This window comes from Prionailurus bengalensis, chromosome A1, assembly GCF_016509475.1.
Source record: "Prionailurus bengalensis isolate Pbe53 chromosome A1, Fcat_Pben_1.1_paternal_pri, whole genome shotgun sequence".
NCBI lineage: Eukaryota > Metazoa > Chordata > Mammalia > Carnivora > Felidae > Prionailurus > Prionailurus bengalensis.
In genome coordinates, this window is record NC_057343.1 from 214,320,968 (window position 1) to 214,336,637 (window position 15,670).

Consider the following 15,670-nt stretch of genomic DNA (forward strand, 5'->3'; position numbering starts at 1 on the left):
GCCCGGAATCTGGGAGAGGGCATCTGACCATGCCCATACCACTCAGAAAAGGAGCTGGCACATCCAGTTGGAGACTCAAGGAGGATTCAGTAAAAGAGCAGATCTTTCATAGGAATACTAGTAAAATCCATGATTTAGACAAGCAGCCATCAGGAAGTAGCAGTATTCTAAGCAGAAAGGCCAGCCTTGTTCATATTTACAAAGTCATGGAAGCTGAAAGGAACCAGAGGGACCGTGACATTCTGGGGTAGGTGGCCCATGCGTGTGGAAGGAAGCAGTGAGACGTAAGGCTGGCATAGGATGGCCAGAGCATGGAAAGCCTGAGTGCCCACACAAAGGATTTCAATTTGCTTTGGCTAGCAACAGTGGCTTAGACAGCTAATCAGTAAAAGAGAATATGTATCATTAGTTGATATTAAATGTCTATACTGTAATTTTCATTAACTAAGCAAGAGAATGCATAGGTCAGCCACATTCTAATTAACTAAGGCAATTTGTTTTCTTTCATTTTAAACTGTGTTAAAGTTCAGTGTAATTCTTAGTGTTTCTATTGATTTGATTCTCTCTGGAAGTAAAATGAATGTCTGGGAAAAGGGATCCCAAGGGAAAGTTCCATCCTCTAGTGTGGTTTGGAGAGGGCAAGTATTTGGGTTTACTGTCCTTTTGGTTATGGTTTGAGGGCCCACTGATTTTTCCAGACTTCGGTCTACTTTGCCACAAACAGAATGGAGCTACCATTCATCTTGATTTTTTTGTCTTTCTAATATATGCCGGTTACAGAGGATACACCTATCTTAAACTTGTTTATTCTTGACAGCCTATACAACGTTTAAGTCACATATGTCATTTTTAAACATCATATTTATCTTGGGGCACCTGGGTGGCTCACTCACTCAAGCATCCGACTTCGGCTCGGTCATGATCCCGCAGTTCATGGGCTCAAGCCCAAAATCAGGCTCTGTGCTGACAGCTTGGAGCCTGGAGCCTGCTTCAGATTCTGTGTCTCCCTCTCTTTCTGCCCCTCTCCTGCTCATGCTCAGTCTCTCTCTCTCTCAAATGTAAATAAACATTTTTTAAAATCTTTTGAAAACATCATATTTATCTCCAAACATATTGTCTATCCAAAACCATTTGTTATCCTGTTCAGAGGTGTTTATAAAGAAAGATGTGTTCTTCTAAGGGTTTTGTAGAGTATTTTATAAGACAAGGTGGCCCTAGTAATCCAAGACCTCATTACACTTTAAGCTATTACAATTCTGCCAAGAAATGGGGTGAGAACCCTCAGGGTGGCCAATTAGCAAGTGAGACTTCACCTGAGAGTATTGTGTATAAGGTGAGATTGTCAAGCTGACAGCAGAATTTTCCTGTACATAAGTAATGAGACTTTCCACCCTCATTTCCATTGGCCTGTAGTAGACTTCAAGGTTTGAGCCACAGTCCTATTTACCTTGTCACTCTGACCTCTCCCACAGAGAGGAAATTCAGCTTCTTCCCAGGCCATTTATTGAGAGCCTTGAAAGACGGTCATTGGTTTCACAGTAATAAAATCCAAATTTGTCAAATAACATCCAGAGTATTTTTCCCTTAACAATTTAATGGTCACTTACAGAATGACCATTTCTCAGAGTTCTTTTGGGAGCTACCCTCAGACTGATCATTGTTTAGCAAATAAAATGGGCTTTCCAAATAATTCAAGCCCAAAACTGACATTGGCTTCAATTATCTTTATATCTGGACAAATAAGAGTCTAAGTTTAGACTCGACTATATAGTTGATTGTTTTAGGACTCATTTCATATTGTCTGTGTAGACCTGGCCCTAGAATGGAATCATCAGGATGACCTATGGGAAAATTTAGTCCATGCCCTCTATACAATGCTGAATTCCAACCCTTGTGGGCACCTGCCCTTCCCTTAACAACCTCCTTCAGAATACCAAGAACAAATGACCACACCATGTAGTAAGGAACAGCTAAAAATGGGATGTGGCCTACCAAGGTTGTGTCCACACACACACTAGTTTCTCAGTGTATTGGGCACAATTTCTGGGAAATCTGACTCTGTCCTAATATGCCCCCTGAATTATCTGATTGGATTCCAGCTCCTCAACTGAAGCAGTCACAAGTTGAGCAAGACAATCCTGGAGGCTTATTTGTTTGTCATGTCCTACAATCTGTCTAAACTTAACGTAGATGCTACTCTAGTGTCAAGTAAGACGTGACATTCACTAAAACCACCACAGAGAAACTAAAGCCAATTGTCATCATATTTGCTGCCCAGACAACTGGAACTTGACCTCTCAGCACTGTCCTACCATTCCTAATAAACGAGGGCAGGATGAGGCAATGGAGTGCATTGAAGTCCCAAATGAATATGTGTGTGTGTGTGTGTGTGTGTGTGTGTGTGTAAGCGTGTGCGCTCCAAATCTAGACTTGGCAGTACTTGTTCCCATCACTGAAAAATTTCATTAATTGAATTGCAAATAGATGTAAGCATAGCCCAGTGTATGAAAGGGCTCACAGGAAGAGTTAGTGTGATGTAGGACTGAAAGGGCTCTTGTCGGTCATCAGCTCGTCCAACTCCTTCATACAGGTGATGACAGAGAAGCTCAAAATCCTGTGACAGTGGCTAGGATGCAGGTTCCCTGAACTCCTGGTCCAGCAATCTGTACTCCATATCAGTGGTTCTTAAATGATACCCATCAGTATACTATACTTTATTTTCCACATAGTCCCCGTAAGGACTCCTTTTAAAGACTTCAGAAAGATCATGTCCCTCAAAACTTTCTGGTGGCTTTCTATCTCACTCTGGGTGGAAACTAAAGTCACCAGCACAGCTTCCAGATGCATGTGATTTGTCCCCCACTCCCTCTCTGACTGTGGCTCCTATCACACTGCCCTTCACATGCTGTGCTTGAGCCCAACAGGCCTCTTTGCTCTTCAGGGGGGCCACTCAGCACTCTCTCGCCAGATACACTCACGGTCTCTGTGTTCGCTGCTCTGTCTGGAATGTTTCTCCTAAACATCTACATAATTTCTTTCACTTTACTCAGGTCTCTACTCAACTTCAACGTACCAGAGACCTTCCCCAGCCACTCTCTTTAAATTAGCAGTCCTCCCACCACCCCCTCCTGTCACTGTCTCCCTACCTGCTTTATTTTATTGCCCCTGAAATGGTGTATTTGTTTGTTTATCACCAGTTCCCTCCACTACCTGGAAAGCTCAACTGATTGCAGGGAGGGTCTTTAGCTCACTGCTGAATCCTCAGCACTTTGAACAGTGCCTAGCATATAGCAGGTGCTCAAGAATATTTGATGAATAAATGGATGCAAGAATATAAAATTGACATCTGCAAGGCTCCAGCAGCTGGGTCATTCTCATTGAGTCCCATGTTAATCTATTTGAGACTATCAGTGAAGTGAAAAGAAACCAGAATTCTATACACTATTAGCATGAATTCAGACCAGGAGACCTTTGGGGAAGATATTTGGCAATATTTAATGCACCTTAAAAGGCACTAACATACTTTTGGACCCAGATATCTCATGACTAGAAATATTCCCCATTGGATGTACTCACAAAAATTCATCAAGATGTGTAAGATACTTGAGATAGCATTTTGCATAACAGCAAAAACTGTAAACAACTGAAGTATCCGTCAATAGGAAACTGATTAAAGAAATCCTTGTACAACCATATAGTAGAAAAATATAGAACCATCATTTTAAACTGTGCTGAATCTATGAGTGCTCATACGGAAAAATTTTTTACCTGACATATAAGTTTTAAAAAAAGATGAGATGGAAGAGTGACATTCATTGTATGGTTCCTTTTGTATACATTTTTTTGATAAGATATATAAGTGCATATGTGCTGGCAGAAGGCACAAAATATTTTTAGACTAAATCATAGAAAATTGTTAATAGTGGTTACATTAGGGAGAGGAGACTAGGGTGGGAAGGAAAACTTTCACTTTTCATTTTGTACATTTTTGTACTGTTTAAATTTTCCAGCCAAGAATAGTCTCATTCTTGTACAATTTTTAAATGTCAACAGAGGTTGCTTGAGTGATGAGATTATGGGCCATTTTTTTGCTGTGGTTCATATACTTCTCTGTTCTAAAGAAAGCCACAGCTGATATTCACCATTTTAGAAATAAAATAAAAACAGAGGGCTTGATTAGACTTGCTTATAATCTCAAACTACCCATGATTAAATTGATGAATGTGTATCTGGGATTATTTCATTTAAAACTGATCACAGAACTCTTCACAAACTAATTATTTGTTGTGAATAAGGCTTGTGACAAATTTAATTTGAAGAAGCATAGAGTTGTTATCTAACAATCAAAAGGAGACAAGGTACTTCCTGTTTCAGTGGGATTCTTTCAAAGCACTTTCACAAGATTTATCTCATTTAATTTTCACAACAAGCCTGTGAGGTAGTTTGAACTCGACATATTATCCTTACTTTACAGCTGAGGAAAACAGGAAACTGACAAAGTCCCATAGGTGTAAGAAAGAAAAACAGAACCAGGGAAGAAGCAGCTTGATCATCTACAGAGTGTTGTCATCTTATAGACTAAATCCTCACCTTCAAATGTTCTGTTCCAAGTCTGCTGGATAATTTTCCCTCCATCCTTCTTGCTATAACCAGCTCTGAGTACTTCATGTAAAGCCAGAACATAGAGGAGGATGGCATCGTGGAATCCTTCAACAAACATGTTAACCTGAAAAGGAAACCCCAGTTGGGTGAGCCCAAACACCAATGACTCAACGTTCATGAATAATGTAAGCAAATCAAATGGTTAACAAGTTAGACTCAAGGTTCACAAGCAATGGCAGAGATGGGCAAAGTGTAGCCAACAAGAATCATGCCATGATTTTCCTGGTACTGGCTTAGTGAGGAAAATCCTTCCCAGGTTTAGGAATTTGGAGAGCAGACAAGATATTACACAAGTCAAGGAAATTGTACCTGTTGACGAGGTTAAGTATTCCAGGTGCATCACACTTGCCCATAGTTCCCTCTATATGGGTGCCTTCTTTCTTCCTCATGTCTACTCTCTACCTCAAGCCAACCTAAGTCCAACCTCCCCCTTTAGATTTTCATCTCCATCAGTCACCATGATCTCTCCATGCTCTGAATATAAAACTGACTAAAAGAACAGTAGGGATCCACTCATTCATGTTTGGATACTATTGAAAGCCTACTCTAGTGCTGGTGTTAAGGATTCAAAGAGGAGTGCTATTCCTACCTGCCTGGCATCTGTGGGCACTGCCATTCCTACCTGCCTGGCATCTGTGTCCTCTCTTCCATCAGCAATGGCATCTCAGTTTCTCTTTCCAGTTTGTGTTTGTACTGGTTCCTGTGGATCTGACCATCTCTACCCACCCTCTGGACTACCCCTCCCCACCCCAAGTTCTAAGGACAGGAATGGAAATATGCTGGGCCATTGGTTTATCCCAGCCAGGTCCTGGCTTAAGTAAGATAGCCCTTCCCCTCAAGAAACTTAAGCTCCATGTGAATTTGGGGAAGTCATTTAATTTCTTTGAGCATTGTTTCATTCAATAAGCATCATTTGAAAGTTCAGATACCATATTTAAACCCATTGAACATGAAATGAGAAAATACAATCTTGAAATTTAGTAGCTTACAAATTCTGTATAAAAGTACAAAAAAAAAAAAAGCACCACACGCACAAAAGCAAGTCTTTTTATTTCAGGAGAAATTGTCAAGAATGGAATGCCGTGGAGCAGAATGAATTCGGCATTCCACAGATGACCACCATAAGTCTTTGTGAGGAGGCATTCTATGCCTCATTCCTAGAAAAGGTTCCCATAGGAAGAGAGCCACAACTGACCTGCATCACCTAGTTCAAATACACAAACATCCATAGAAAACACAGCTCAATGTCCAGTGCTACTTGGCCTCATCTCATCCTTAAGGATGGTGAGTCTTGTTTTTTGTCATAGAAGCAAATGTTTTGCATTTGCCAAAGTCCAGTGCTGAGAGGCTGTTTAGAATAATGGCTAGAGCCTGGGCTCACTACCCAGAGCTACCACTTCCTGGATGTGTTTCTCCACAACTCTGGGCCTCAGTTTTCCCTGTCTGGAAAATGAGGAAAATAGTAGTACTTATCTCGTGGGGTTGCTCTTAGGTTTAAATGAACTAATAGATGTAAAAGACTTCCACCAGTGCCTAACAGAGTTGGCACTCACTGTTGGGTTTTATTGTTGTTATTGTCTACATATAGAGAATTATAAACCTAGGGATCCTGCTTAGCCTTTAATTCCTAACAGCAGTATTCAGAAAATAAGCATTCTACTTATGGTATAACATATCTTATGGACCCATTTTACACTTAATGGAAACTAAGACTCCTTGTTCATGCTTTAACATGCCAAGCAGTGTTCTTACTTCCAGAATGTCACATCCTTAATTCTGCCCAAGCATAAGGTGTGCAGCCCGCACTGGTCAGTTCCACAGACCATCTGGGAGAAGAGAGGTGTCTGATCGCAGAAAAGCTCAGAATTAGTTGCAGGGCCCAAAGTCTAATCCTAGCCCTGACACATTACTTAATCTCCCTAATCTTAAATTTCCTCACTGGCTGAATGGGGGTTTAGTGCCTGCTCATCCCACAGAGCTCTTCAGGGGACTGAATTAGTGATTGCATATAAAACATCAGAAACAGTTTCTGGGACTAAGAAAGCAAATGGTAGACATTGGCTTTCACTCTTAACCATCAGCTTAAGTCTCAGAGAGTCATTATTTTCTTAGGCAAAGAAGAATGATGTACAAATAACATCTAGTCAAAGATGATTTTCTGCTGATTTGGCTACGCTAATTCAATTTTCCAAAGGAATATGAAATTTTCACTTAAGCCATGAAGTCATCATGGCTTAAGAAAGTGTGCATGCTGATGAGTTAATGAATTTTAATAAGTGGACTTTAGGGGCACCTGGGTGACTCAATCAGTTAAGTGTCCTACTCTTGATTTTGGCTCCATTCTCACAGTTCATGAGATTGAGTCCTGAATTGGGCTCTGCACTGACAGCATGGAGCCTGCTTGGGATTTTCTCTCCCTCTCTCTCTGCCCCTCCCCTGCTTGCACTCTCTCTCTCATAATAAATAAATAAACTTAAAAAAAATAACATAGTGGTCTTTAGCGTAATTTCTTAGGCCATGGTAAAAACATTTTTCAAAAAAATCTATCTTCCCTAGGATAATTATATAAAACTCATCCTGCTACACAGGGAAGTCATACAGCCCTGGACTATGGGAAATATAAAGTGGCTCAGAAAAACTCTGGTCTAATCCTCTCAGTACTCTGAGAACCAAAAGAGCATCACTCCCCATTAGTCTTTCTGCACTCTCTAATTGAAGGTTTTCCCTCTCCTTGTTCCTGGGGAGCCTAGTCTGAGCCCTGTTAAATTGTAAATTACCAGCCACTGGGTATCAGCTCTCCACTTATCTTCCTCCCCTTCCTGATTCCTGCTCAAAACCTAGGGCCACCATGCTGACATTGGGCACCCAAAGCACTGGACATGCGCCCCAGCATCAACCACCTTCTGGCCCCTCCTCTTCCTTCCTTCTTGCTGTGCCCTCTAAATTGCCCCTTCTACAATTGCAGATTATCTGGCTGAGAAACATGAATTTGGATTACCCTTTTCCTAACAGGTTTGATGGTAGAAGAGAATAGATAGGTTCTGAACACATGGCCAGGTCTGAAAACTCATTCTATCTTGATTTGCAAATGGATCACAAAATTTACCTTCTTTCCTCTCAAAGTGGCTGAGTGTTTCCCTCTCCTGCCAAAATTAGCAGGAGAGCTGCTGACCTGCGCCGAGGCTCACTGGCACCCTGGGCTGCTGCGGAGGAGGTTTCATAACACCTACCTCATAGGACTTCAAGCCAGAAGCAAAACCCCAGAGACCGTCTTTTCTCGAGGAGAACATTCTCACATCCACATGTGTTTTTTAATGGGAGGAAAGCCCATCAGCACATTATAGACACTAAAAATCACAAGTGCAAACATTTTTTTTAATGAGGAAGAAAAAGAGCCAGAGTATTAAGTTGCTTTGAAACATTTTTCACTCGACCTCCAGGCTGAAAGGAACAAGATCATCTGCTCTGTCCCCCTGCCTGTGGTCATAACAAAATTTGAACCTCGAAACCCATGATCCATGACAGATCATGCTATAGTTACTAATCAAAGAAAATAGGATACCCTTACCTGAGTATTCCAGTATTTAGCATCATTTCTAGCCAAAAAGCTCTTCCGTACCGTCATTAAGCATAAGTCTTAATTAAATTCCTAAATGCAGCCATTCCCCTGCTAGATACCGAACAGAGTTAAGAGAACAATGTAGTTCTTGAGGTGCCTGGGTGGCTCAGTTGGTTAGGTGACCGACTTTGGCTCAGGTCATGATCTTGCAGTTTGTGAGTTTGAGCCCCGCATCGGGCTCTGTGCTGACAGCTCAGAGCCTGGGGCGTGCTTCAGATTCTGTGTCTCCCCCTCTCTCTACCCCTCCCCTGCTCATGCTCTGTGTCTCTTTCTCAATAATAAGTGTTAAAAAAAAATTTTTTTTAAGAGAGAACAATGTAGTTCTTGAGCCCTGGGAGTTTACAATCTCAACCAAATAGCCCCACAGTTCCACAAAACACATAGATGAACTCCATACTAGAAAGTTATGAAGCAGAAAGTTATGAAGCAATGAAGGACAAGAGTCAGAGTAATAATTATTTGTGCTGGGTATCATCAAATAAAGTATCTATCATTTAAACAAGATGGAAGTCGTTCATCATCTTCCACTCACTCTGGGAAGTTTTCCAGAACAAGGTAGCATGCTGGCACTAACTCTCTCATCATTTCATCTCCATCCTCCTGATCTTGCCCTTTTAGTTGGCCAGCATCAGATATTCCAAATGAAAGAAAGCCATTTTGCCACTGGCCTTCCTCTCTGATAGTGCCTGTCAGCCATGTCCATTAGTGTTTTTTTATTTTTTTTTAATCCTCTATCATGGGGAAAGCTGAATAGAAATCTTGTTATATTTTAACTGAGCATATAGAGTTGCCATTCATAACATGGCTCTTATCTGTGACAGTGAGCAAAGTCTTTCTTATTTCTCTTTGGAGGGGCAAGTTGGTAGATTGATAGATGAATTCTTCAATGCCTGAGTTCCAAACAAGTAAGCAAAGTATGCTGCATGCCTCAGCTGTTCTGTAAAGTGAGAATGAGTAACACAGCAGTAATCTAGCTCCTGGGATGTCTGGATATCTGAGAAAGACTCTAAAGCTCTCAGACCGAGGCTACTGGGAGAAAGCTACCAAAGTTAAATGCTAAGGCTAGGCTGTCCTGGGATTTTGCTTGTGGTATCCACATAACTCAAGCATATCACACAGTGGTTCTATCTTCCTTCCCACAAACCAATGGTTCGTAATACAAATGAGGAAAGCTGAGGGTGTTGGGCAACATTTCTCAAAAGTCTTTTGAAAAAGACATGATCCTTAACCTCTTACTCAGTTGAAGGGGAGATGGAGGAAAGGGAAATTTTGATGGCTTTCTGAAAAGGTAAGAAGAGAGACGGGTCCAGGACACCCAGAGACGGGTCCATCATAGCAGGAACAATGGCAACTTGTCTAATTAGTAATAAGACCCTCAAATGAAACTTATCCAGCTGGGCCCCTGTTGATCATGGACAGGGGAAAGAAATTGCCTGGGCATGCTACATGGGTAGGCCAAAGGTTAGAGAACATTATACATTTGATGAACACTTTACAAGTGATCTACATGCAATAAAAACAGAGATACTATTTGTTTTAATTCAACTTTCTGGTGAATTAAAAAATTAAAAATCTATAATTTAGGGGGCACCTGGGTGGCCCAGTCAGTTAAGTCTCTGACTTCGGCTCAGGTCATGATCTCATGGTTCGGGAGTTCAATCTTCACATCAGGCTCTGTGCTGACAGCTCAGAGCCTGGAGCCTGCTTTGGATTCTGTGTCTCCTCTCTCTCTGCCCCTCCCTCACCTCTCAAATATAAACATAAAAATTTTTTTTTACTCTATAATTTAGGATAATAGCAAGAACTTCCATAATCCAATGGACATCACAAACTCTTCAACACCAAAAGGCAGAGTTCTTATTCTTACTGGCAGACACTCCCAATGTCTGCTCTTCTGTACTGGGCCTGCCTTCATGGAATTCACACTTGGTCACTTGCTTATTTTAGCCTTGAGGAAAGTTAAGTTGAAAATCTAAATCCTTATCCTAGTTTAAATCTGAGGAAATGCAAAGGTCAAGTGGCTTATTAACAACAGTGAGGCAGCACATCAGGGAGAGAGCCAGAACCCAGTTATGTGCTAGGCCAAAGCATTGCCATAATATCTGACATATTTCTTTCTCCCTATGCTGGGGTTTTCCCTAAGTTTTTCAAATAACTATCTCTATCCTGGGCTCAGCTCCACCCCTATAGCAATACCTACTAGGATTAACTCAGATCTTATAGCCTAGAGTGTGGCTGCCGACAAACAGAGGTAGATTTTTTTCTCTCTCTCATCACCTAACACATAATGCATCATTAAACAAAAGCAGTCCTGAGAAGATTGTTAAGTCAACTTATGACCCCTCATTTGTCTTCCATACCACAGCAACTGACTGCCCTTTTAATGACTGCAGCAGCAGTGGAGGCTAAATGCAGGCACCACAGTGCTGATACATGGCACTCATTTATTTACACAAGCAAACCTCAGCAAGGAAGGCCATGTGGGGCCTGCTGGTGGGGAGCAACAAAGTAGAGGAGGACTCCATGGAATTGGCCTGTTGGAATTGGTGGCTGTGGAGCACAAGCAAATGATAATGACTTAAAAACTCTCCCCTTGCTCATGCAGAGAATTCAGTCATCTGATATATCTACCCTCTGAATGTGTCACACACACATCATATCCAGATGCTTCTCATCACCCTTACCCTTGATGGCTTAGTTGAGAAATACACATACATAATGACATAATTGTCCCTGGCTTTCAGATGATCAAGTGAGCAAAGTCTGCCCTTGGCCTTGATTTCCACCAGTACCTGACCAGATGTACCTCTGGAAGGCTTGGTGACCAAACCCCCAAGACTGCTCTGGACACTCTCTGGCCTCTCTTCCCAGGGGTCTGTGGTCCTGTCAGGCTCAATGTTGAAGTGGGTAAATGTGTATACCAAAATCCAATGAGAGAAGGGCTGGGGCATGCAGCAGATAGTGAGGTAGGCCCAAGCCAGTACAAGGGGTGACCAAGTCAAAGGGAGATGGAGACAAGGAAACATGAGAGGACAATTTCTGGCTTCATTATTTCCAAAAGGCCAAAATCAGAAAGCACATGTAAACTCTAATTTCTCCAACTTGATGACATCCTTTTAGACAACCTGAGAACTTCAGATCACTTCTCCTGAATTTCTTGAGTCATCTATAGATACGATGGCAAGGAAGAGATGAGCAAAAATCCAAGTTTAGGTGGGTTTTTTTTGGGGGGGAGGGGTGGTAGTTACTTCTTTTCATTTCTGTCTTGTATCTTAAAATAAAACCAGTCCCTTTTTCTTTAAGCAATTTCAAGATGTGGTAAGGACTGAGCTAAGATCCAGAACCCTAATTCCTAGTTCTAGCATTTTTGATTTATTCAATCACTGTGAACAGTCAGCAGCTTAATTTTGTTCAATTTTTAATTCAGAGTTTCCCAAGCTGTATTCCACAGAGGAAGTATTCTCTAAAATGTAATGGATGACTCTAGAAATAGCAGTAATGTGTCTAATAAGTTTACAAAATGATAGGTTGAATAAAGTCAAGCAGTTCTCTTTACTGCCAGATAATTATCGTAACAGCTAACTTTTACTGAACATCTCCTACATGCTAAGAGATATGTAAACACTTAAGTTCTACTGCATTTAGTCCTGACAAAACTTTCATAGATAAGTCCTGTTATTATCCCCTGAAAGAGACTCTAACCCTTTAACAGAATGGAGATATCTTGGTCAATTGATTAGGTCAAAATTCCAGAAAATGTTGGGGCGGACAAGCTCTTAGTAGGAGTCCAAACCAGAACTGCCTAGTTATGACATTTATCTTATTGATATGTTCAGCCAACTAATCCTGGAAAAAAAGCTTTGTGCTCTACTTTGTGTTTTTAATTGACTTGGTAGCTCTACAAGTTGAGTACATAGACTGGAAAGAGCAATGAGAGACTATGAATGAGAAGACTAAGACAATGTTCTTCAAGGTGATGGAGGAATAGAACCCACACCTAGAGAGGGAATGAGATGGCAGAAGATGAAAGAAGAAAGGAGGAGAAGGTACATGAGGCAACAAGCTAACTGTCCCTCGTTTCTTAATCCAGTATTTAAGCCAGAGCTAATACAACATGACTCAGATCAAGTGGATCAGGAGTTCTGATAAGTCATTGACTCAGATAAAGTTAACTGTGTTCCAGCAATTAATAAAAAGGCCTGTTATGCCAAAGGAGCATCTAAACAAGCTGGATGTTAAGGATGAGGGTCCTACTTCAGAGACCAGTCCGTTCCAAGCACATCAGCAGCCAAACCATGTAATAAAAGATCTACTAATGTAATGTTTTTGTAACTAGCACAAAACATAAAATATGATGACTTTGATAAATAATAGTAATAAATGTAGCAAAGCTTCATCTACCCAGTTTCATCAAATAAAAAAAAAGATGTCTCATATCAGCAAAGTTTCCAGGTTCTTAAACATTATTTCTCTAAGTATCAAAGTTTTTGAATAATATAAACACTTTTGATGAAAGTGCTTGTAAAATTAGCCACATACATTCCTGCCTTGGTAACGTAAGTATGCTGAATGTGATATTAACTTATTACGATTCTCCATATGTAAGGCTATGACAATAGCCAGTCCAGTAGGCTTCATTACTATTGAAAAGTGTACTGGGGGGCACCTGGGTGGCTCAGTCGCTTAAGTGTCCAGCTCTTGATTTCAGCTCAGGTCATGATCTCATGGTCATGAGATCGAGTCCCTGCAGCAGGCTCTGCACAGAGTGTGAATCCTGCTTGGGATTCTCCCTCTCCCTCTGCCCTGTCCCCATGTGCACATGTGCACTCTCTCTCTCTAAAGGGAAGGGAAGAGAAGAGAAGAGAACAGAAGAGAAGAGAACAGAAGAAAAGAAAAGAAAAGAAAAGAAAAGAAAAGAAAAGAAAAGAAAAAAGAAAAGGAAAGTGTATTGGGCTCTTTACACAATGCTGACACCAGACTTCTATGTTTCTAGATATTCTCACTTCTTCCATTCTGATAGAACATGAGCTGGGACCCACTTCCTTTTCTGAAATGCTTCCTTCCCTTGGCTACTGATTGTTCTGCATCTCCTTATCTAGCCATTCCTGTTGGTGACTCCAGGGTTCTCAACAGCTAAAGAACTAAGTCTAAATGTTTCAGGGTGGTGAAAAACACTCTTTATTATTAGCCACACTCCCAAAAGAACTTTATGCCTTACTCTTTACAAAATCTCTTAGATTCTCTGAGCATGCCATGAAGTACCTTTATGCATTAGCCCCTGGGCTTGGAATGCCCTCCACATGAGTCTTGTCTCATCCAAAGCAAACTCCTACTCAACTTTACTGGACATTCTCAGATTACCCTCTCCAGATCCACCTTCTACCCTTCTTCAACCAGCTCTGTGCCCTGTGAGGCTGGCATATATGGACAACATCAACTGGGCCCCCTTGCCCTCTAGTTTCCGGTTGGTTCAGCAGATGAGAGGGTAGAAGGAGATAATGGTCAGGATGTGAGAGGCTGCACTCGTCCACCAGATACCACAGGTGGTTCTCCCCAACAGCCACAGACCTCATGGATGCTAGAAACCTCTCCCTCCTCTTGCCCCTTCTAGTCTAGGGGCTGTAACAGCTTCCCACATTTGCAGGCCATGAGGTTCTTTGCCATTGTTTGTTGATTTTCCTTAATTCCACACTTACCTTTGTAATAGTCCCTTTACTGAGTTCTCTTTCATTTCCTTTCAGTGTGTCTTTTATTTCCTCCCAGGATCCTAATGGACACATCAACTTTCTGTGAGCCACTCAAACTTGTTCTTGCTGCATCCTTCCCTGAACCACCCAATTCCTCCTTTCTTCCACAAGTACACTTAGTGCACATATTATCTCACTCACCAGTCTATTTTACTCTTTTGCATGCCTCCATACCCTGACATTCCACAAGCACCTTAATGCACAAACCATATGTTAGGTACCTTAGTTTTCCTAGAATCTAGCCCTGCATCTAACACAGAGACTGTACTCACTTGAGTTGACTCCACTGTCACCTGTCACTACCTGTTACTTTCACTGTGCCTACTTCTAGATGCCATCTTCTTCTCTCAGACTTACTACTATTAATGTTCTGTAAGCTGGAGAAAGAAATCACAAAGCTCATTATAACTGTACTTAAAATGGGGGTAAACAGTTTCTGAGTGAGGATTTGAGAGATTCTCCTATAATAAAATAAATTAGATGTTTGCTTTAGCTGCTCAAAAGCCTTTTTCACATACTCTTTGCTTTTGACTGGGTCTAATGTAGTTGAGATTGCCATAAAATTGATTCAGCAGGTACTTCTAAGAGAAAGACTTCCAGATTTTGACACCCAGTACAGGATTCTCATGCTGAAACTAACAAATAATTCTCAGCTAGTAAATGAATGAACCTTTTTTTTTTCTTTTTTTTTTATGTTTATTTATTTTTCAGAGAGAGAGCATGAGCAGGAGGGGCAGAAAGAGAGTGAAACAGAGAATCCAAAGCAGGCTCCACACTGTCAGAACAGAGCCTGATGCAGGGCTTGAACTCATGAACTGTGAGATCATGATGTAAGCCAAAATCAAGAGTTGGACACTGCCGGACATTTTTTCTTTTAATAAATTTTTTGCCATCAAGTTTGCTAAACACACACACACAGACACACACACACACACACAATAAAACTAAATATTATCTCCCCTACAAGAAGCTTAATTCCCTACACATTTTGAACACTGTTTATTAAAAGAAATTAAGGAATTATTGGAAGATTTCAGGTGTGGTAATAGTATTATAGCTGTGTTTTTAAAAAGAGTTCCAGTACTGGCAGAGTAATTTGTATTAGATTAATTTTTCAAAAAGAAATTAAACTCTCTAAACAAAAAGTTTTAAAAAGAACTAATTGAAGACAATGGGAAGTGACTAAAAAGAGGCCAAAAACAGAGGAAATTTGATCCTTGAAAAAATGGACCACATTTCATAAAAACTAAATGTATATGGTTTTCTTCTAAGCATACTCCTTGTCTTGGGGTATCTAGGACTCAAGCAGAAAGTCACAGCCTTCTTGGCTTTAGAGGTCAGAGGGTGTAGTTCAGAGCTGATATTGAGGACATACAATGAGGGAGTAAATCCTGGGCAGAAGAGAGCCACAGAGAAGGGAGCATTCCAACCTGTTTCATAAACTTCTGTCCTTAGTTGATTTTTTTGTTTATTTATTTTGAAATTGGAAGAGAGGGAGAGAAAGCAAGCCGAGGAGGGAGAGAGAGAGATGGAGGGAGAGAATCCCAAGCAGGACCTATGCAGTCAGCACAGAGCCTGACGTGGGGCTCGAACTCATAAACTGTGAGATCATGACCTGAGCCAAAATCAAGAGTCAGATGCT

The 15,670-nt window shown here is 41.0% G+C and overlaps 1 protein-coding gene across 2 annotated transcripts in view; it reads right to left on the reverse strand.

The window, feature by feature from the left end:
* NPR3 (natriuretic peptide receptor 3) overlaps nt 1–15,670 on the reverse strand; it is a 78,857-nt gene that overhangs the window by 11,225 nt on the left and 51,962 nt on the right. For both annotated transcript variants that reach the window (XM_043600367.1, XM_043600359.1), the window contains exon 4: nt 4,591–4,726. In XM_043600367.1, the coding sequence (XP_043456302.1) occupies nt 4,591–4,726 (136 nt within the window). The remainder of the gene's footprint in view (nt 1–4,590; nt 4,727–15,670) is intronic.